General features: G+C 47.6%; 1 protein-coding gene across 2 annotated transcripts in view; it reads right to left on the minus strand.

Moving 5' to 3' along the window:
• Positions 1 to 288: 288 nt before the first annotated feature.
• LOC149341412 (oxytocin receptor-like) overlaps positions 289 to 23525 on the minus strand; it is a 32790-nt gene continuing 9553 nt past the window's right edge. Inside the window, exons 1-3 of one of the 2 annotated variants that reach the window (XM_089541967.1) lie at positions 23029 to 23167; positions 6241 to 7123; positions 289 to 940 (exon numbers count right to left, since the gene is read on the minus strand). In XM_089541967.1, coding sequence (XP_089398093.1) covers positions 515 to 940; positions 6241 to 7023 — 1209 coding nt within the window. In that variant the 5' untranslated portion in view covers positions 7024 to 7123; positions 23029 to 23167 and the 3' untranslated portion in view covers positions 289 to 514. Of the gene's footprint in view, positions 941 to 6240; positions 7124 to 23028; positions 23168 to 23525 lie in introns of those variants that run through there. The other variant, XM_089541966.1, reaches the window with a different exon arrangement.

Here is a 23525-nt window from a genome sequence, read left to right on the forward strand (position 1 = left end):
GGTATCGCTACGTCTGACCAATGCTGACAGCAACTATACTGTGAAACCAAAGTGTCTGCAGAACGGCTCTCGTTAGCGAAATATTTATCAATTAGCGATGCAACTTTTAACACTTTATTGGTTTGTTTGCACCGCACAGGCACTTCATGTACGGTAGGAAAGCCCCACCCAGTGGGAATGTGTTTTCGTTCTTTTTTTTTATTGCGTTGATAGTTCTTTTTTGCGTAATACTACCGTGGGAAGGATGACACAGGGGTAAACCCACGAGGGTGACAAATATTCCGTCCATGGCTTTCTCTAATGACTTCTCGGCCTAGTTGACGACTTATTCCCCAAGAACAAGAGTCAGTTATAAGGGGCCGACACCCGCACTGCTTAATCACGTCCCGTTGAGTCCTGCAGGGCGTCCCTCTCACCAATGATGACCAGCGTGACACTGTACAAGAGGTCGTTTTCTTTCCCCTCCACGCCCGAAACGTTCAGGGGAAGAGCACTGGCCCCGAGAAGCGAACCGTCACAAGCTGCTCAGTTCAGACTGCTGCTCCGGGGACGACTTCCGGCTCTTGTGTCTGGCCGACACGGTGAACACAGTCGGCAAGCGGTTCTTCGTTGAGCCAATGTAATGGTCGGCGCCCCCGTTGGCGGAGTAGCTGCTGGAGCGGATCTCTGGAGGCGGGCTTCCCGTCACTGCGTCCCTGCGGAAGGGCATAACGAAACGGCACCTGCGCCTCGAGCGGCCGCTGCTCTTCTGGAAGAGCAGGAAGATGTAGGGGTTCACGGCGCTGTTCGAGGCCGAGATGACGCCGAACAGCGCCACCAGGTTCTGGTCGAGCGGGACGCCGGAACCGGCGAAGGCCAGCACCATCTCCAGCACCATGTACGGAACGTTCGTCACCAGGAACGCGACGAAAATGGCTGCCGTGAGCTTGACAGTTTTCACCTAATGAGGAGAAAAAAATAATGACATGGTGGCACTTAGAAGTACAGTTCAACCTCGTTATAACGAAGTTGAAGGTGCTCGGCGATCACGTCGTTATAGCCGTAGCTTCGTTATAGCCCGTTATAGGGGAATCTTCATTCCTTCGTTACATCCATTATTTCGTTATAAAGCGTTTTGTTATAACGAGGTTCGACTGTATAACCGTTAAATTAAATTGAGCTCGTCATGAAGACTGTTTTTATTAACTTTCTTTCACTTTCCAACGCATTAATATGTGCTGCTATGCATATCGCAGCGGAGGTCTCTAAATACGTTTAGATCTCGAGTAGCTTTAGTGACATGCATTAAACTATTACGATGGAAGCTTATGAATTTCGCTTCCATTAGTATGTCGGCGCGTGTCGAGGCTTTCGTCTCGAACTCAGCAGCAGTACGCGCCGAGCAAATGCGAGGGTTAGCCTTTCTAACTGCATACATTACAGATCTACTTCATTTCATTTCTTGTTCAGCATTTCATGGCAACTTATGTACAAGCAGTCTGTCTGAAGGCACCATGTCGGTAGCCTGCTTTTAATACATTGAAACACTTAAGAATATGTGCCGGTTTATTATTCGCAGCGTAGGCAAACGAGAAATTGAAAGCCACGACACAAGCACCGAATACCATTTGTTTGTTTTAGTTCGAAACGCGAATATCTTCAATTGCTATAAGTAGTTCGCTTACAGGTAAGAGATTAAGGGTCTCTAAGACAGACCCATATGCATGCACCACTATTTTTCTGCTTTTAAAACGCCAGAAACAATCTAGGACCTGAGCTTTGTAATTTAAAGACTGTTTTATGTGCACCGAACAGAATGTCGCCTAGGCCGACAGCGATTCTTCAGGTTTAAAGATGGGATAACTTTTAAAGATTATTAATCGAGTGCCATGTCTTAATACCCCTGTAAACGTTTATGAACGACCGTGTTTCAAAAGCTACCGGGTATACAGAAAAGTCGTAATACCATTAAATTTCCTCTGCGTTCTGATTTTCACGTTGACAACACTTTCGCTTACAGGCGTAACATCGTTGCAGGGCATGTACAGTATTTTCGCTATATACGACAACAGACAACATATAGCCGCGATTTCTCAAGGCAATACCGAATGCTTTAAAAGTGCGAAAACGTTACCCCACTTAAGCGTTTTTCCTTTGTTTTACTTACTTTGTGAACTTACCACGCCTCATTACCGTTTCCATTTTCTTTTCGCTTCCTTGTGAGCAGAGTACCAGGCTTAAGTATGTTTGTTGACAGCAACTTACGTGCTTTTTTATTAAGCTTCCTCCTCCAACCCGCTTTGCAGGTGAACTGATAATGGCGACGAGTTGAGCACATGTTAAGAAATTATAACCTTAACGTTTCCGGCGTCGTAAAGTGTGATGAATGTGGTGCTACCGCCACGTTAATTTCGATGGACGCATAGCCTCTAAAAAAGCCTGAAGTTGGCGCCAGTTCAACAACGCTCCTAGGCAGTTTCGGACGCCGCGACATTAGAATGAATACAGTCGAGCCCACTTAAAACGTACTTGAAGGTCATGTGGATTTCATTCGTTGTATCGAATTTCGTAGTAAGTAGACTTTCCACGTTACAACCAAAAACAACAAGCCGTACGGTGCCCTTTAATTCTGTAAAAAGGTCTGTTATGCGCATCTGCTTACTAAACTAGTGTCTGCGACTTTGCGGACGACTTTATGGACGACTTTACGGACGACATTACGGACGGCTTTACGACTTTACGGACGCGACTTTACGAACGTGATATACAACCATGGTGGAAGTCCTCACGGCAACTTATCGTAGGTCGTTCTCCTCATCATTGCCTTTTTCAGATTCCTGAGAGCAGAAGTATTTGTACTTCGCGTGCTATTATATTGTATAGTTTATGGCTCACCAATTTCGGCGTCATCACTCACACCAACGAATTCATCCCAAGCGACATCAGGTCGAGCCAGCTGCGCATCGGTGACGCGCTGCCTCAAATACACATGCTTCCAATACCGTTGGTGCTCCACAACGTCCATCATTGTTCTTGAATCCATAAACTGTGCCTTAATGATGGAATTTTTGAAGCACTACGCAGTAAATTTCATTCACGCGACGTAATTCTACAGAGGGGAAAAGAGAGATCCGATTCCCAAACAGGGACGCTGGTACCTGGTCTGTCAACTGCTATCAGCATGTGCTGATGACGTGCCGGCGACTGAACGCCTTGACCCCGCGAATAACGCTCTCGTCAAGAGGCTATTGCGTTCGGGGACAGAAGAGAGTAGTGACTGCAGTTAGGGAAGGCAGCCCGTGTTGCGCCTTATGGTTGACAAGCACGAGCAGGGCCTTCGTAATTTTTACCACCATAATCACCATCATTATCAACAACCTGACGACGCCCACTGCAGGACAAAGGCCTCTCTCATGCCTCTCCAATTAACCCTATCCGGTTCCAGCTGCGGCCACCTTATCCTCGCAAATTTCATTATCTCATCCGCCCACCTAATTTTCTGCCGCTCCCTGTTACATTTGCGTTCTCTTGGTATCATTAACGACCATAGATTATCTGGTACCATTAACGACCATCAGTTATCTTGCCTTTACATGTCCTGCACAAGCTCATTTCTTCTTCATGATGTCGACTAGGATATCGTTAACTCGCGTTTGTTCGCCGACTCACTCTGCCGTCTTCCTTTCCCTTAATGTTGCACCCATACTTTTCCTTTCCACAGCTCACTGCATTCTCCTGAATTTCGCCATATCATGGCCGAAGCCAGCAAGTCACTCGGCGGACAAATCGCCTGCCATACCCATAGCTCCTCTGAGCTTATGCTTAGTAGCACACTTGTGGATAAAAAAAAAAGAGTCGCGCATCATCGAGGCCCTTGTGTCGTGCCTGTAGTGTACGCGAATGTTGCTTCCAACCCAATGCGCCCGTCGAGTGTTCCAAATGGCAGACGACAGAGGCGGGTTGCTATTGTTCATGCTCGTGCACAGGAAGGATGACGTAAAGCTCTAGGCGTCTTAGGAAGGCCACATCTGGTAAAAAAGTTTAGTTGGTAATCCATACATCCCTTTTTTGTATTGCTTTTCTGATCACCTTGTTCTTTTTGTACGATGTAGGGGATGGGGTGATATGGAGGCTTGGAGATGCTCTTTGTTCCAAGAAAAAGCAGGGTTCTTGACAGTAGGAGAGTCTACGGGACCTCTTCGTTCGCTCTAATCGATTTATCGGGAAACACTTGCTCGTTGGAGAAGACAGGGCTAATTGGAGAGGCTTTTACCCTGCAGTTGGCCTAGTCGGGCTGGTGATGACGGTGATGACTTGTTCGCTGTATCTGAGACGCAGTGCCATTGCCCGAACGCATAATTTGACAGTAGCTCCACGCTAGAAATAACAGAGCGTCCGTTATAACTGCGGTCGTTATATGTGGGCGTACCTGTATTCTCTTTGCGCTGCGCATGCAGAGAAACGCACCCCGAAAGATGGAGGCCTCAAGAGCGTGATGAATATATATGGAAAAAGCCTCAGCATTTCTTCTTTCCACCAGATGGTTGTCCGTTGTCGTATCCTGAATTTGAGTATTAAAAAGGGTGGTGGGTGACTTTGTCATTGAATATACTTATTCGGTGATGCTTTAGAGCTGTTGTTTAACGCATATAAAGCTTTACAGGCATGACTGCTCTGTAGAGAATACCGTATTGTGCGTTTTTATCGTAAAGACTTTCAAAATTTTTCTTACCTCAACCGCTGGCCCGTTTGCGGTGAAACTGCACACAGAGCTTGCGTATTATGGTAACTTTTGTATCGTAACAAGTTTTTTATAACGGTACTTACTTAGTTGAGCCGTGCATGATGCAAAAGCGTAATCGTCTGCGTCGAGATCGGCGTACCGAAACCCAAAATACCGTTTTTTTTTTTTTGCTGAAGGGCGGCATTAGCGCCATCTGTCTTCTGCAGTGGAAAGCGTCATAAGCGCTTCGAACATTTTCGGCCAACTGAGTGGAAAAAATGCCAGAAACAACTATTTTAACGAGGCTGTGCCGTTAAAACAATATCGTTTGACGTCTTTTTTTCGTCCAGTGACTTTATCCAATTTGGCTTATATCGTCTGCTTTCGTGGCTCTCCGAAAGCGTCGCAGGACGACGTCGCGAAGTCCTGTGTTTTTCTTGTTTACTTTTGTTGCGGAAGACAGATGGCGCTACTGCCGCCCTTCAGCAAAAACTCGGTGTTTTAGGTTTTGGTACGCCGATCTCGACGCAGACGGTTACGCTTTTGCATCATGCATGGCTCAACTAAGTATGTACCGTTGTAAAACTTGCTACGATACAAAAGCTACCATAATACGCAAGCTCTGTGTGCAGTTTCACCGCAAACGAGCCAGCGGTTGAGGTAAGAAAAATTTTGAAAGTCTTTACGATAAAAACGCACAATACGGTATAAAGGTTTTGAAAGGAAACGAAAGATGCAAGCACCTATGCTGTAAAAACTTGAGGGAGTAGGCTACGTAAGAATGCAGCAGCCTTTCGTGCTTGGCAAAGCGTTTAAGTGACCAGCGCGTAAACAAACCGTGGGTATATGCCCCAGGCTAGTAGTAGTAGTAGTGGTTTTTATTTCGCATTGAATATGGAAGATAAAAGAATTTTTTCTACCCCGGCATCTGCTATCGCTGCTGGAAGCACCTGAGCTGGGGCAGCGGAAACAAAGGTTAGCAGGCAGTGTGTAGAAGTGAAAAGAAAGAGGGCAGGGGATAGTGGAAAGGACAGGGGGAGGAGTACACTGACAATAAATCTATTTACATATATACATGTCCTCCGTACATGAACTCCTTACACTGGGCGGGTACGTTACTTGTGGAAAGTTGTTCGTGCTAATTCGATATTTAAATCTGGCGATCCATTCCTACTGTCAAATTTCAAACAAAGTTTCAGTTTGTTCATTCATATTTTGTTGTTTTTAATGCGTATATTCATGTTTAAGGTGTAATATTTGCGTTCTATGAAACCTAATCGTATGCACCCTGTGGCCAACCCTATGTATTGCCCAAGAAAGGGTTTTGAAGGCATGTGAACAATAAAAAAAAGGTTATGTTGTGTTGTAATTTTTCATATTATTCATGGTTTCAGAAGTGAGTTTTCACAGCACAGGCTCCATATGGAAGCCCTGGCGGCCTTTCTGAGGTACGATAATGAGGTCGTGAACAGCTTAGTAACTAAACTGGCTAAACTAGTGCGTCAGAGAATAGTGAGATGATAATGTAACAACCATACCTTGGCTTTCGGGAAGGGCGAAACTGTCTGGTGCCGGTTTTTCAGCGCCGAGCTCTGTTTCCAGATCTCTGTCAGGATGCGACCGTAGAGGACGACCAGCAGGATCAGAGGAAGCACGAAGACTCCGAGGAACACAAAGGTCATGTATAGCTGACGAGGAAGCGGCGAGTCCGCCTTCCGGGCGTAGAACACCGATGCGCAGTAATGAAGCCCCGAGCCGGCCTCCACTAGGCGGAACATGTACACGTTGGGCAGTGAGGGTATGAGAGAGGCGAACCAGGCGGCGGCTGCTAGATGCGATGGCGCCAGGCAACTGGCGAGCGGGTACACAATGGCGAAGTGCCTATCCAACGCTATGCTCACGATCATGTACGTGGACGACGCGAGCGCGAAAGTCTGCAGCATCTTGAAGAGGCGACAGAACGTATCTCCGGCAATCCAGGCGCGGCCCATGATCTCCCAGACCGTCTGGGAGGTCATCGTCACCGTCGTCACCAAAAGGTCGGCCACAGCAAGGTTCAGGAACAGGACGTGGGCTTTCTGATAGCGGCGCCGGCGGTGGTTGCGTAGCAGTCGCCAGCAGACGACGCAGTTACCCATGACCGAGAAAGCGATCATGATGATGATTACAGTGATGCGGACTTGGCTGTGGTACTGCGGCCCGAAGTCGGCCTCTGTAGCAACACCTCTTGGAGTGGTTTGTGGGGATGTATTTGAGGTGGCGTTGCCGGGAGCTTCTGCTACGGCGGCATGGCTGGAGAGTCTTTGGGTTGTGTTCGTCATTGCAGTTTAGGGTCTGGGCCGGTGCCTCACCATGAGACCGCCAACTGTGACGCCTAGCGGCAGCCCTGGCTATCCGCTAGCCACGTTGTCGATGAAAAGTCTGAAAAAGAAGGACAGAATTTCAACACTAGTTCAGTACATGTGACGGTCTCCGAAAGATCAGATCATCTCCTGAACATATTCAAGCTGTCTTAGTGAAAAACACGGTAGAGAGGGGCAAGCAGATTTTATTTTGTTTTGACAGGTATAAAGTGAACAATGGAGGGGAAAACCTCCGGGTGCTTGCCAAAGTTTTCACAAGAGGGCTTTGACGAAACGTCTGCAAGCACCCCGAGGCTTTCCTCTTCCTCGATCACTTCGTGCGTCACAGAAAAGCAAGCCCGCTTCGCGTTATCGGGGCGCAACAACAACAACAACAAAACTTGAGTCACATGTTAGGGATCCAAAATACACCTTTCCCAGGCTATCATTTTGCTTCCAAGTCATGCGAAACGAGATCTAGGTGCTAACGAGTTTGACCTCTACTAGTATGGCGTCGAGCCTCCAGATGATAACATAGCTACGAGGTTCGGTTGCGCCCACGGGTCCAAAAGACTGCTTTTATCCTCGTAGTACCTGGTAAAGAGATAGGCTCCAGGCTTTGGAATGTATCCTTCTTTGTTATGCATTTATCGAACCATGGCAAGATCGTATACAAGGAAAAATAAAATTCAGGGGCCACTTTGGCTCTCTAAAGCGCTGCAAGGCGAAAGAATTTCCTAGCGCACTGTTTTTTAAAATTATTGTTATTTTAATTTTCATATTTTTTACTCTTACTTTTTGTTGTTTTTATTTTTATTTATTTCATTTTCTATTTTTTGCTTCTTTTCTTATCTTTTTATTTTTTCTTTTATTATATTATATTTATGAAACCCATGCATTCACTAGATGCGCCTTTTTTCACGCTCAAACCCTGAGCCTTCGTGGCGGAGTGGTAGCTTCTCCACTTCAAAGGCCTTGGTTCGATTCCCACCCTCGGCCTAGTTTTTTTTTTTAAAGTTGTGATGCCGAAACACGGATACACTTGCTAACATTCCTTGGTCACGACAGTATGAGGCATTAAAAACTTTCGCCTTAATAGTTCAGCTGTGGTTTGAGGCAGCCAGAATTTTCACTATTCCGGCATGCATCCACTGCAACAGCTACAGCAGCCTGCTCTTTCCTTCTTTCTTTCTTTCTTTCTTTCTTTCTTTCTTTCTTTCTTTCTTTCTTTCTTTCTTTCTTTCTTTCTTTCTTTCTTTCTTTCTTTCTTTCTTTCTTTCTTTCTTTCTTTCTTTCTTTCTTTCTTTCTTTCTTTCTTTCTTTCTTTCTTTCTTGCTTTCTTTCTTTCTTTCTTTCTTTCTTTCTTTCTTTCTTTCTTTCTTTCTTTCTTTCTTTCTTTCTTCCTTTCTTTCTTTCTTTCTTCTTTCTCTCTTTCTCTCTTCCTTTCTCTCCTTCTTTCCTTCTTTCTTTCTTCCTTTCTTTGCGCCTTTCTCTCTTTGTTTCTTTCATTGTCTCTTTCTTTCTTCGCGAAACATTTTATAAAAATACTGGGGTGCACATTTTTGGCGATGGATAGTAATATCTTAGGTACATTTTTGAATCACTTGAAAAAGAAGAGGACCGCCACATATTTTAAAAATATAGCATATGTGACACAACATGAGATCATCAAGCGCATTGCGTTGCTTCATTTCCTTTCGCCCCACCCGCCCCACGTATACATTTTGCAGCCCCAAAATAACCGTCAGACTAAACAGCCTATTCTTTACAAAGAACGTGGCAAGCGTGGGGAAGTGAATACACTGCGTCGTTTTGATTTTTTTTTTGTGGTCAGAAACTTTTTCAGTGGTGAGCAGCTCAAAGAAGACAGACCCTATACAGTGAGCCTCCGTGCCTGGCTGACAATGGGCACACATAGTGCAAAATAAAGATAAAAAATAACGCGATAGAGAGAAAGAGAGAAACAGAAACAAATAACGCTAAAGATAAAATCGAAGAGCGATGTGACAAGCAGAAGACAGGCTTGGAGATCATCCGTAATCTACAGCATCTCTTGTGAAACAACTTCTGGCCAGCGAGGCATTCTAAGCATGCTCTCCTTTCAATACTGGCATTAAAATGCCTTTTGTAGGCGCAGAGAAAAGAAGGAATTCCATCAGTTTAGATTCCTCTAGTGCTTGCACAAGAGTCGGGAAATAGAACAACGAGAAACAGTAAGTAAAAGTAGAAAAGCAAGGAGGGATAAACATTAGCGCTGACAGAAAGACTGAAGCCGGTCTCAGTTCGCATTCAAGAACTGTGCGTAAGTTCAATGAAAGCGTTTCTGTTTTTTTTTCTCACGCCGCCCACTAGCACCTGAAAACTCTGACGTGAAGTTCACGGCAAAGCCTTCCGTGTAAGAGAAACGTGCGCGATGCAGTCCTTGTCGGCACCCATTCATCCCTCTTCGCGAGAAATGCTTTTAATGTACTTCATGCATTACTTTTATTTGCTTCTGCTGGTCTCACGACGTGCCTAGCCCGCCGGTGCAGTTGCGTGGGAATCGATTGAAGTGAGGGCTGAGGCCTGAGAGCCGGCAGCGTTACCTCACGACGTGCTTGGGCGTCTAAAGGCACGCGACGCGACTATTTGCTGAGGGGTTGGAATTTCTTAATGTCGGAAAGCCGAGCGCCAAGGATTGATGGTTCGAATTTCTGCCGGAGAATCTATAATATGCATGCACTTTAGTGCAGTAATGCTGCCATGGAAAAGCTTTTTATATTGCTATTTTGAAAATACTTTTCTGCTCGCTCCGCCGCGATTCCCAACATAGTGTCAGCGCACGTTGCGCTCTCTGAATGCACGCTTACTGCGAGCAATAACAATAAAAGGATCGACTTGGTGGGGCAGTGTGCGACATTAAATACCACAATACCATTTTCGCCGCATTCTTCTACATTAGGAAGATTAAGGAGCGAATTCTATTCTTGTGGCCATTCTTGGATTCACTCACGCTACACTCCAAGTGCAACTACAGTCGTGTAGTCAAGAAAATTACATAAACTGAGCTGTTGCTTAACATGAGCAATTAGTTAAGAGCTGTGGGGGTAGCCGCGGCTTCTAAAAGAGGTACGGGACCCTGCTGCCTTCGTCGCACGGAGGGAATTCGAAGAAGCGTGAAGAATGAGAGTGACTTCAACTAAATTCATTTCGTTAGGTTTAAACGACAGTCAAGAGTACACCGATGGAGAGGAGCTGCAACCCTACAACACTATCGCTAAATCTAACACAGCGTTGACATGGTAGCCGCGCTATTTTGGTGCCCAAGTGAGCAGGCGCACTTAGCGCAGTAAATAAATTGGTTTTGAGGAAAGTAAAAACGCACTAACTGCCTCACTTCTATGCGGACACATATACCACGCCATGGGGGAAGGTATGGAGGAGACAGTGAAAGAAGAAAAGGAAAAAGAGGCGCCTTAGGGGAATGCTCCGGAATAATTTATACCACCTGGGGAGCCTTAACGTGCACTGGCATCGCACAGAACACGGCCGCCTCTTTGCGTTCCGCCTCCATCGAAACGCGACCGCCTTGGCCGAAATTTAACCTAACGCAGTTAGCCGCTCGTGCCTCAACCCACATCTTCCTGGGCAGCAGGTTCTACGAACATCCTCTTTGAAGCCGGCCGACAGTGACGTCGGCGAGTTTTCTGCAAGTGAATCAGTAGCAGCTGCAGTGTAACACTGCATAACAACTCTTTTTGGGCTAGTTGGTGCATGCTTGAATTGGTGAAAAAATAGCGCCAAACTACGCAAATCACAACACGGGCCTGTTTCTCGTCTTCGTGCTTTCTAGGGGTTTGCATGTTCTGGAGCTATTTTTCACCAATTCAGAGTAACACGCATTGTATCCTTTTACTCGCAAAGGCTGCCCTTTTCTTCCGAATTCGCTTTTTCGGGGTTGCTGGGCAGGGATGGAAGGAGGAGTGGCGTGAAATTCTTGAGATTATTGTGTGGAAGTTATGGAGCGAGCTTAGTGGGAGGAGGTAGTGAAAAAAGGGAGATTTCGCAGCCGTGTATTACCCGTGCCACACGGGCAAATTTAATGCCATTAAAGGGCAACTGCAGCACTTTTTTGAGAATTTCGCGACATTCAAGGATAGAGATCTTTATAGGCTGCAGGTAAAGCATGCCAAGTGTTTTTTCACTAGCATTTAAAATAGTGACGTAATCGACGATTGAATTTTGCGCTTCTCCTCAATGCACCGGAGAAGTGCAGGGAAACTCAGCGTGACGTCATGGAAGGTATGATTTCAAATTACCGCTGTCGTCAGCCACACCCTGCCCTGACGCGTTAGATGCTGCCAAACAACTCTCGGCAGGGTTCGCCTTCGGTGGCGTTGGTTTTTTTCCTTCAAAGCACGCGTTTGTGCGTTGGAGATGTACCCATACCTTCGATGACGTCATCATGCGCCCCCCACTTGGCGTTGTGCGCTACGGAGAAGCTGGAATGGCGTCCGGATTTTAATCGGCGATTACTTCACTATTTCAAGTGCTAGCCCAAAAAGACTTCGCATGCTTTACCTGCAGGTTTCACACATTCGACCCTCTTAAGCTCGTTGATTTCTAAAACCTATGCAGTTTCCCTTTAAGTGCTTAGTGCCTTTAGTTTTAATGACATTCGTGCGGTCCCATACTCATAAATTAAATGGCATTAGCCTTACTGCCATGCGTGACCTACTGAATTCGCCACAATTCATTCGCCCGAGCAGCGCATTCGCCGACTAATAGGGAGGGAAGGGGGGGGACACACGGCTCTTTGGCGTGTAAGACGCGTAGAACGGCAGGACAAGCGTGCCTGTGACGGAACTGAACTTCTGGCGTGAGTAAGCACCAAAAACAGATTTTCCTTGTAAAAATATGGTGAGACAAATTATGGTGGACGTTTAGGTTGAAATTTGCAATATAGAGCTTTGAAGATCATCGTACGTAGAGGGGGCTTGGAGTTTAATGTCGACTTTCTGGATTTTTATTATGCTCAAATATCAGGGTACACAGCCACTTCTTGACTTCGGCGTCATCGAAATGCTTCCAGCAACTGAACCCATGCTGAACAGCATCCCGCCGCAGCTGCCGAGAAACAGCGCTGTGTTCAGTGCATGTCTTCGAAAAGATATATGTTCACCGAATGCTGCGTACTGCCGGTTGATAAGAGGATATAAAGAACGCCTGAAGTTCAATAGCAAAGCGTTTTACCGCTGTTTAATTTAAAACGACATGCAGAAGGGCAGAACTCCCTCAGAAACCAAGACTCATGGATGGAAGAGTCATGGATGAGTCAGGAAGAGTGAGCCAGGAAGGGTCATGGATGGAAAAGCATTGAAATTCATATAAGAATGATCCTAAATGAATTGATCTTGCAACGGGTTGATGTAAACGGTAATATACCAGCCGAACTTAACGTACCTGCTGAATTCTGGTTAAATCTGGGTGCAATTGACTACTGTGTAGTGTCATGAACGTTCGATCATTCTGGGGGTTCTTATTATTGTGTATCTCATTCTTTTCCTTGCTGTAATTATGTGAAGTTATTTTAGAGATTTAGTTCCTGATGCTATTTTTTCTATAAGGTTTTCTGACTGGCTGGTTTGTTCATGACCTTTGGAATAGGTGTTTACTAAATTGACGCAGACATAGGTTTGGTTTGGTTTATTGGGGTTTAACGTCCCAGAGCAACTCAGGCTATGAGGGATGCCGTAATGAAGGGCTCCGGAAATTTCTACAACCTGGTGTTCTTAAACGTGCACTGACATCACACAGTACATGGGCCTCTGGAATTTCGCCTTCATCGAAATTCAGCCTCTGCAGCTGGGATTGAACCCGCGTCTTTCGCGTCAGTAGCTGAGCGTCGTAACCACTGAGCCACCGCAGAGGGTGGCTCCCAAACCAAACCAAACTATACCAAACCAAACCAGCAGGCATAGAAAGGCCATTAAAGATCATTTGGAAGTTGCGCACCTTTACTGTCGTTTATGTCGGCTCTCTGTCTAGGTAAGTTAAAAGCACACTTATTCCAAAGAAATATAAGGGCACAGGGATCGCGTCAAGTTTTCGTCTGGTAATTTTTTCCCCTATTCTTTGGATTTATTTTGTGTCAAATGCAGAAAATAATATTTGATTTAATTTTATTGCTCCACAGGGTGGCCGTTGGGACGATAAGCGAATTAGAAGCTCAAAGTCATTTCATACACTGCATGGTAGACTTGCGCCAAATTTTACAAATTCCGGACGCTGCGCAGTGGATGTTGGTTGCTTCTTTTTGGTGGCATCTGTGCGCGTTAGCCATGCAAAAATTAGACTAGAATGACGTCAAGGTCACAAGAGCACCAGAATGACCAAAAAGTACATGGATGAAAAGTTAATCAGTTTATTCGGCTAAGTTTGCGCTCAAGTGACCAATTCTTTTTCTCTGTAGCTGAGCTGGCCTTCAGGGGTCAAACACTATTCGGCGCAGCCTGATCTGCTTTATAATGAGCGGCAGTTCAAAGCTCACATGTTACCCGAGCAGAGTACACAAGGAGACTATTGTGAGGGACAACATCAGGCATTCTGAACAATGACCAATCTTAGTTCTTCAAAAGGACATCATAGAAAGCGATGCAGATACAGTGAACACGACTGCTTGCTCGTCCTTGCTGTAGCACCAACGTTTCAAGATTATCAAGCCTCAACAGAGCATGGCATCAGCAAATATGATCCTTCCGGTATATTACCACAAGCATACACGGGGGCAGAGGTAGGCACTACAATGAGGCTGTCTGCATCTCTGCCATCACTGTGCTGCAGCTCATCGTTTTACTAAAGTCTTGCCAACTGGCTTACTACTTTACTGAGCTAAGTTCAGCTGTTTTTGGTTTGGTTTAGGTTTGGTTTATGGGGTTTAACGTCCCAAAGCGACTGAGGCTATGAGAGACGCCGTAGTGGAGGGCTCCGGAAATTTCTACCACCTGGGGCTCTTTTACGTGCACTGACATCGCACAGTACACGGGCTTCTAGAATTTCTCCTTCAAAGAAATTCAGCCGCCGCGGCCGGGATCGAACCCGCGTCTTTCGGGTCAGCAGCCGAGTACCATAACCACTGAGCCACCGCGGCGGCTAGTTCGGCTGTTTTTCATAACCAATTCGTTGGCTCAAACTGCACACAAAGTAAATTTTAGTGAGTGTACTTAAGCATACGTCGTGCATATAATCTAAGAACGCTCCGGATGCAAGGAGAACTTTCAATACTATAGAATACAATACCCTCCATGAACATCCTGTAGTTCAGGCACGTCATAACTCCTCTTCTATTTTCGGAGAGTTGCTTAATTATAGCGATGGGATGACTTCTAAATAATGTGATGTTTTGAAGAGCCTTCATAGTCAGTCATCATTTATCTCAATCTTTCTTTAGCAAATGCTTGTCCCCAGTGATTGGTCTCGGATTGTTTCCGTCTCCTAATCAGAGTTCGTTCTAGATATATACATTTTGAAGGAAATCACCTTGCGTAGCACCGACCCCTAAACGCAATGGCACGCGATTCCTTGGTCATCAAGAGGCGGTGAGCAAAGAGGAATTGTCTTTGTGTCAACGAAACGAAAGGAAGGGTCACCGCTCCGATCTCCCGCATTCCGCATGTCCCGGCCGTTGCTCTTTTTATGGCGAGCTACTTGGATCGAACAAAACTACAAGTGTAGCAAGGGGTCGTTAGGCGTAGATTCCACTGTCGATTTGGCTCCGTAGCGTTCTGACGCCGCGCCATATCAGCTGCACATGTTCATCGCCATCACGAACCTCGTACCATACCAAGGAGTCCTAGCGACGAGCAGATCAACTATCCTGTCATTTATCTGACTGAGCAACGGTCGTCGCTGCTCCGGCGAAGAGCCGTCCTTCTACCGAATGTGGCCCGTCACCAGGCCGACGGCCGCACACACGCGGTGATTGCAACACTGCCGTCGTCAAAGGAACGTCATTGCCTTTGCTGCGACCGCGAAGTCCGGCGATTGTAGTACCGCACTGCCGACTCACGCTTCTCCTCTCCATTTGCCCGCAAAGCTATCAACGGTCGTGAAAAACATGACCACAGCTTAGCAGGCCTCTTGGCACTCACTCACACGCACACAGCAATCGCATTACGCCACCATGCGGGGTTCCGATACTTGGCGCTGAGCGCTTAATGATGAAAAACTAAAGCAAACTACAGACGGTACACATTGCACGCAATGCACCTTTTGTGAGCTTTGGTTCTTGCCGATTGGAACCTATGTATCCGGCTGCCCAAAACAACGCCGATGTAGGCTGCGCGACCCAGCCTGCCGTTATCCCAATGCCATCAGAGCAAATGACTCCATCGTGAAAAACAGAAAAAAACAACAACTGCAGATGGAGTTCCAAAGGCCTGCCGTTCCCTTTGATTGCAGCGCCAGTGCACCATTGCATTTTGCTCTTCCACTGACCCAGCAGCCCTTGTGCACTGAATTCAGCAAACGACCTCCCATGTTTTTTGTGTGCATGAAGAAACGCGTTTCTTCCAGGAACACACAAGCAAACACGCACGGCGGTGCACACAAATGTTGGCATCTTGGAGCAGCAGAAAAACTCTACGGCTGCCCTCAATAGGCTGCAAGCGAGGGCAAAAAATGTAGAAGCGCTTGCAAATATTTGGTTCGTCGACGAAGCTGGGTCACAACTACGCCGCAATAGTTATTGAGTGCAAGTTGCAGGCAATGCAAAAGCAACATAATTCAGCCGCTGCACTTGGGTTCAAGTTTGATTGGAAGAAAGGCTTCAAGAGCAGTGGTGTTCATGCGTCGCTTCTTTTCGGTAAAACTTAAGTGTCATTGACTTTCAATTGTCTGACTCGTTGTCTGACTTGCAAAAAAATCTTTCACCTTTGTTTTAACTCAAAGTCGCTATAATTGTCGCAACTTCTTTGACCAAAAATAAAAAAAGTAGCTTTCCATATGGCCATTCTATTTACCTGAAGCTCGAAAGTGATGTAACTCCAGGATAATAATTAGAACCCAGAAGTAAATGAAGTCATTTAAAACTTTATTTGATGCGTAGCCAGCGCGGGCGACAGCTGGCCCTGTAAGGTATCGGTAGCGTTCGCGGGGGTCATCGGAACGCGGCTGGGGGCGCTCAAAGCGAAGCGTCTCCTATTTGGAACGCGGCCGCTCGCGAACGCGCCAAGAAGTACGGGTGTCCACCCCGCCCCGCGGTACCGATTCGCGCACGTGCTGGCACGAATGTCTATTTGTGTTTGTTTTTATTTTGTGGTGGAGAGAGTGCTCTACCTTACGGAAGCTGGAGGGCTGGCCATGCCCTGGATGGACCAATCATGTTAAGAGCGCAACATGATTGGAAGCTAAGAAATGTGGGCCGGGCCTTAAGGGCTTTAAAACCGGGCCCCGGAGCTGGAAGCGGGGTTCTGGGCTAAGGTGAGATGCTACGCATCTTCGGCAACGCCGAGTAGGGGCTTCCCCTAGTATTAGCCAGTTCCACCCTTTTGTTGTGTTGTTCTTTTGCCGTTTAATATGTCTCCAGTGCCTGAACTTGTATATGCATTGTAAATAGCTGTACATAAATCGTCAAGTATTCGCCTTATCCCTGCGTCTCGAATCATCAAGAGACCGTCTCTGACGGGGCACGCCTGGTGCGAAGAGCTTCAGTCTTCGAGTTGGAACAAACCGTCTCTGGCGGTGCACCCCTGGTGCAAAGAGGAAGATAGGGAACCTGTGGAAATTTACTGGCGCAGTCGACGAGGATCCTGCGGCCATCGGAAGACGGCGCAGGAAGAAGACTGAACGCAAGGAGAAAGGCGACGACAAGGCAACAGGGCAGCGTTCGAGAAAGGACCTGCGGAGAGACGGCGGCAAGGACGCAAGGACCACGGCAGTAGTCCAGCGACGCGGGACTGCGTCCGGTCAAGAAGCGCAGCGCGTCTAGAACTCGACGGTCACCGGCGGGTCGCAGCAAGTGACGACAGTGGGCACAGGACCAGCGGCGTACGGCAGTTCATCGCAGCGTCCGGTGAAAGTGGCGGTGGACTGCGACGCCAAGGAGCTGGGAATGCGGATCGACGCATCGAAACTGTGAGTTTCCTTCGTCGCATTGTTAGCGTCCCTGTGCATGTATTCGAGCTGGTAGGACAGTTGAGGAGTACAGACGGCGGTATGGAGGGCTATCCATGCCGGCCCTCACTCGATGTGAGGTACCAGGTTGAGTTAGCGAAGGCGCGCTTAGCGGACCTTCAGGCTCAACTCGCGAAAGTGAATGGCGGAAAGGCGGTGCTTCGCGAGGAAGAACCTCAGGATGTAAAGTATGTCTTGAAGGTTATAGAAGCAAGACGCCAGCAGGTAGAGCTCGAGATCTCTAAGATCAAGGAGAGCAGAAGAGCCAGTCAATCAGCCACGGAGAACTGCTCCGAGTCCCGAGAGATGAGGCCGCCTGTGCTGGAAGACAAAGACTTATCCTGCTCAAGCACAGGTGGAGGAAAGAGCAGTCAGGTCGCTGTAGGTAATCAGCCGATATGCGCGGACGCCTCTTTGTTGGGAAATGCCGCAGAGAGCGAAAACGAGATTTCTGAAGGAATCACAGCTTCGCCACTGCGGGCGGCTAGCAAAGAAAAAGAGCAGCCCAATTCTGATGATCTAGGGCCAATCGTGACCAAGGTGTCCGATAACAAACAGGACAGTGGTGGAATTCCTGTAGGCTCTATGAATGAGATTGTGATCTCTGACACAGAGCTAGTGATCGGAGAAAAGCTGGCGTTGCTGCAAACACAGACTGTGTCGGCCATAGGGCATGAAGTGCCCCGTAGCGTTACTGGTGGCAAGAGCCCTTCATCCGAGGCAGAGAGCGGAGGTGGGCCTGGTGGGCCGACCGGGCAGAGCGCCGCGCCGTTGTCGAACGCACCCGGTGTGTGTCCGACCAGGTCAGTCGAGGACCCGGAAATGAGTGGCGACTTGCCGCAAGGCAAGCTCGGGTCAAGTGACTGTCAGGGAGCTCATGGAGCCTCGGAGTTAGACGATGCCACGAAGCCGGCAAATGCCTATCAAGCAGGGAACGGCAACATCAGTGTTTGCCCGAGCAGGAACGTAGCAAACGGCTCTAAGCGAGGCGAAGTGCCAGATGACAGGCGCATAGCTTTCAAATTGAAAGTCGCTGCGTGGAGAAGTACGTTCCGTGCTGCAGTATGCCAGATCAAGAGTAGCAAAACTGGCGTCAGTGGTACGGTTAGACAGGGCAGGGGCTATGCTCCTTATGCAGCGCGCGGCTCATACCGGCGCGCCAGAGAGAGCGGGCCCTCAGGTGCGTCGTGGGGTCAAAGATTTGGACTTATCGAGGATCAGGACGTTGTTTTCGATCCTGGAGGGCAGCAATTTTTGAATTCTTGCCCTGCTGTGGCACCAGCCTAATGAGCCAAGTGGCAGTTAGGCGTTAATTGTGTTGAGACGCGTAGTGGCTCGAACGCACACAAGGACGCTCGGTGCGACTAAGGAGGCTCACGTGGCCACTTACGGACGTCGTGCGAGTGCTACTGAACGCTCTAGTTGCGAGTGTCGGTGTGTGTGTCGAGCAGGACGCGGGTGTGCATGCTGGTGAACTGGGTGCAACGCACCAACTTGGACGCTGTGTTACGGCGCATGGCAGGCATGCCACTGTGTGTATTTAAGTGTGCATTTTGAGTAATGTTGTGTTGGTGCCCGTGTACAGTGTTGTTTTTGGTTTTGTTGGTGCCCGTGTACAGTGTTGTTTTTGGTTTTGTTGGTGCAACTGGTCGCAGCGCGACAGCTTGGACTTCGGTGAATGTGCTGGTTTTACAGGTGTGAAACGCGCATTTGAATGTGTACGTTTTGTTTGTTATGTCACCCGAAGGGTAGTTTCGTGTCAGACACCGATCCCTTTTGTTTGTAATTCTAAAAGTGCCATTTGAGCCCTTTGTAGAATCTTGGGAAGGGCGTGTAAGGTATCGGTAGCGTTCGCGGGGGTCATCGGAACGCGGCTGGGGGCGCTCAAAGCGAAGCGTCTCCTATTTGGAACGCGGCCGCTCGCGAACGCGCCAAGAAGTACGGGTGTCCACCCCGCCCCGCGGTACCGATTCGCGCACGTGCTGGCACGAATGTCTATTTGTGTTTGTTTTTATTTTGTGGTGGAGAGAGTGCTCTACCTTACGGAAGCTGGAGGGCTGGCCATGCCCTGGATGGACCAATCATGTTAAGAGCGCAACATGATTGGAAGCTAAGAAATGTGGGCCGGGCCTTAAGGGCTTTAAAACCGGGCCCCGGAGCTGGAAGCGGGGTTCTGGGCTAAGGTGAGATGCTACGCATCTTCGGCAACGCCGAGTAGGGGCTTCCCCTAGTATTAGCCAGTTCCACCCTTTTGTTGTGTTGTTCTTTTGCCGTTTTAATTTGTCTCTAGTGCCTGAACTTGTGTATCTATTGTAAATTGCTGTATATAAACTGTACATAAGTATTCCCTTTATCCCTGCATCTCTACTCATCGAGAGACCGTCTCTGACGGGGCACGCCTGGTGCGAAGAGCTTCAGTCTTCGAGTTGGAACAAACCGTCTCTGGCGGTGCACCCCTGGTGCAAAGAGGAAGATAGGGAACCTGTGGAAATTTACTGGCCCTTTGGAATGCTTTCGTTCCTAATTATTAACACCGTTGCCAGGCATTAGTGAGAGGAACTGATAAGCCATGACATGTCCGTACGACACTCGACGCCACTGACTACGAATGAACCACTCGCATGGAATTGCGACGAGCAGCTTAATTTCGCGAAACAGTCTCGAATAGGCTCACTTATTAAAAACGCTCACTTCCCTCTCCAGCAGAGCGCCTGAAATAGTTCTCAAAGAGGATTTTTCAGCTCGCAGGCTTTGCTCAGGACTCCGTACTATTAATTAGCTGGACATTTCGGGCTGGCCCACTGCACCTGCTTCGTTGAGGAAGCAGATCCTCACACCGGCAGTGACCAGAGTTGAGAAAACTTAAAAACCTTAGGAAGAATAAACAAAGGCGAATCAATGTGTTCGATCGCGTGCGCCTTTCCTCAATAATTACGATCATTCGCACACTAAACGGAAAGTATCGATCGGTGAGCATACGACAGGGCCGTCTGCTGTTCTCTGCGAGCGCCAATAATACGTAGTTAGTGGTGGCGCTGACGTGTGAGTTATGTCCTTTATGGCCCAAGTTATAGTCTTGGAGCCCAAGTTTACACTTCATTTACTGCGATGAGAATGCTAGGCTGTTTGGAGAAACCTCTGGTTCTTAGGCTTCAAATAGGGTCTTTTAAGGGTATGTGGGTGGCGTTTTTATTCGATGTTCTTGCCTGAGTGTCTGGCACAGTCAACTTGAGTATTCAATAACCAAAGTTGAACTGGAGGCTTATTGGCTTCCATTTAAATGAGCAAACGAAGAAGCTGCAGGAACAGTGTGAGCGAGTTTTTATTCAGATGCTCCCTGTTGACTCGGAACTCACCGGTCGGCATGCAAATAAACCTATGTCAAGAGAAACACCTGTGCTTGCATGTGAGCATTTGCGGGCGAACTGCAGTGCGTTTATTTTCTTTTTTACCTCCGAGGACCAGCTAATCATGACAATACCAGAAGGTGATAACACTTGGCTCCTCCTGTTTTTTATCTCATTAAAGAAGGTATTATTGATACTGGCACTGAAAAGAACTAGAGCGTGTGAAAGCCAGTGCAAAGGTTTGAATTACTTTTGGCACACGCATACTGAATGCTTTTTTCAATACCGCAATATAAGGAATAAAATTGATTTTAATAAACGAGTTCTGTTCAGTAATTTTGCCTTCTGATCTGTGGTTTTCTTCATTAAGTGACGGATTTCAAACGCACACTGAGGACAAATGAAAGTTGGCCGATATATATTCTAACGACATTCTAAATTCAGAGCCATTATAATGGAGAATGGAACCATTTTTATATGCTAAAACAGTCCCGAAAACGCAATACAGGATTCGCCATAATCGGCTGAATCCATCCGCAAGTAAACTATGTATTTCGATATTAAATTTTCTGCCTGGATCCCCGAGGCTGTGCTAAATCGCCATTGACTTCAAAGCAGCCGCAACCATTTTTTCTCGGTGTGGAGGCTAGTAGGCAGAATAGAGTGGAGGGGAGGAGGATTTATAAATTCATGTTTCACAATCATAATTACAGTTTTTTTGGTGCCGGTCTAATGCAAACACAGCTCCGAACAGCCAGGTAGTCAAATATTACCGAGCTCAGTAATCGGATTTGCGTTCTCCGCATGGTGCGTTTAAAGAAGCTGCAGTCAAACTGAAGGCTATGATGTGGTACACCACTTTTCGTTTTAGTCCCGACCAGTGGCTTCGCACTTCCGCCATCACAAAACTTGTTTATGCTTGCAATTGTAGAATGGCAGCTGTAAATGACGCTAACAACGCGTTGCAGTGGCGACCTTGTGACTTCACTGCATTGGGTGTAAGCGTGCAGTCTGCAGATGTTCTGTCGTACAGCAAAATAGCAAGAAATGCGAAGCCGCAGTGTCCTGGCCCCGCGTAAAAGTTATCGGCTTCGGAGATTTCGAATATTCTCCTTTCGTTGCGAAAGCAACACTACGCGAGTCGCCGAGCCATTTCGCGGAGCTGAGGAAAGGCCATACTGCGCATGCGCAAGGAGCAGTGACGTCACACGGCGCACAGCTGGCGCGCCACCGCCGTCGCTGCCCGGGTGACTCAGAGGTGCCTCCACCGCGCTCGCCAGTTGCGCGATCGCAGTAGAGGCGCATAGCTAGCGTGCCGGGGCCGCCCCCTATGCCGCGCGCTCCCCATCGCCTCTCTCTCTCTCTCCTCGTTGCTTTCGCAGTCCTCCAGGTTTAACCAGAGCTAAACCATTGTCAATTTTTTTTTAATGTCAGAACTTTCGATTCCATCGCTCAAAAAAAAAAAAAAGTTATGAAGGGCAGTTAAGACTACTTACGTGCTTTAAATACGAAAGCATTATCTCATCGTAAGCAATGTTGCGAGGTTCATTAAAGATTCATTCCTTTCTAATGACACACATAGTCTTCGCATATAGAGTCATAAGGAAACGCATACACGTAGCTCACCTTTAATCGAGTAGAAGCAAAGCGATTTTGTGGTATGTGAGATGCGTACTCGCTTCGCAATCTGAAAGTCCTTGCTTCTGCCAGGCACCAGAGAAAATGAAAAACAGAAATAAACAAAACAACGCGGAACAGCCATATTTTGTTGTCTTTATTTTTTTTTATCTGTACGCTCACGGCCACTTTCGTTTCTCCAAAGAATTTTGGGGACTCGGCTCATTGTGAACGGTTCCATTCTAAGGCGGAAATGTGTAGGACGGGATTCAAAGTGCAAACTGCGTTTAAGGCGTTAGAAAATCCTCTGGATATTGAATGAGATTCGTATTTGTGTTGGGCGCGCAGGGTATTCCGACGGCACGCTTGCTGAGGCATGTGAAAGAGAGAGAGAGAAAAATGGATTTATGTACGCGACGCTCCAGAATGCGCCTTTGTTCAAAATTTGCTGAATCTTGAATCACAAAAATCCTCGATAGAAGTTGCAAGTGAAAAATGTAGAACAGTATGCTACAGTGCGTTGTGCTGGCGCCCACACTTCGCTGGCTGGCCTCTCTCGAACCCAGCGCTGCGCGCTCGCCGTCGCGCAAAGCAAGCCCAGACTCTCGGACATGTCGCAGCTTGCAGCGTGATTCATCCCGCCTCGCCGGCGCCGACGTGGACCCTTCCTCCTCCCCTCCTCTCCGTCGGTGCGAACTCTTACGACGCTTCGCCGGCCGTCGCCTCTCGACCATTGACCTAATTTGAACGGTGGCCAGTGCCGTGACCTGATGGGGCCGCCCTTCTCTGTGCTAGCCCGTGGTGCTCTTGGCCCTTGTATCATGTAAAAGCCCTTGTACATACTGTACATAAAAGTCATTTGACTCACCGTCGCCTCGACCGTTCCTTGGCTCGGATGCCCCAGTCCCAACAGCGTCCCATGAGTGCAGTAGGCACACCTTGAAACACGAGGAACATCAATATATAGATGTTGTTTTCGTCGTTGCTGTTCAGACGCCGAATGGCGCATATCCAAACGGGTGTAAGCCAAGAATTGAGAGGCGCAAGGCTGCCAGAGAAGGCTCTTGAATAGGAACGCGCGTGCCCCCTGGTATGTCTTTTGTATTTTTTTTTCGCGTCGTTCCCCAGCACTCGTTGCCTCTGGCGCTTCTTCCACGGATGTAAAGTACGGCACTTTGTAGTCAGCTTGAGTATCAAGTTTATACTGACCCTCAGGCAATTCGTTATCGCTTTGCCGTTAGCGCAGATGAGAAGGATGAGCAATATCCCATTGTGCAGCGCAGATGGCTGTTATGAGAGGAAATTAAAGCGGCTGTATAGAAGAGCGATGCGCAGATCCATGCAATGCGCCGCTCTGCTGGACGA

The sequence above is a fragment of the Amblyomma mixtum genome, chromosome 5, assembly GCF_055824585.1.
Source record: "Amblyomma mixtum isolate Tamu chromosome 5, ASM5582458v1, whole genome shotgun sequence".
In the NCBI taxonomy this organism is placed as follows: domain Eukaryota; kingdom Metazoa; phylum Arthropoda; class Arachnida; order Ixodida; family Ixodidae; genus Amblyomma; species Amblyomma mixtum.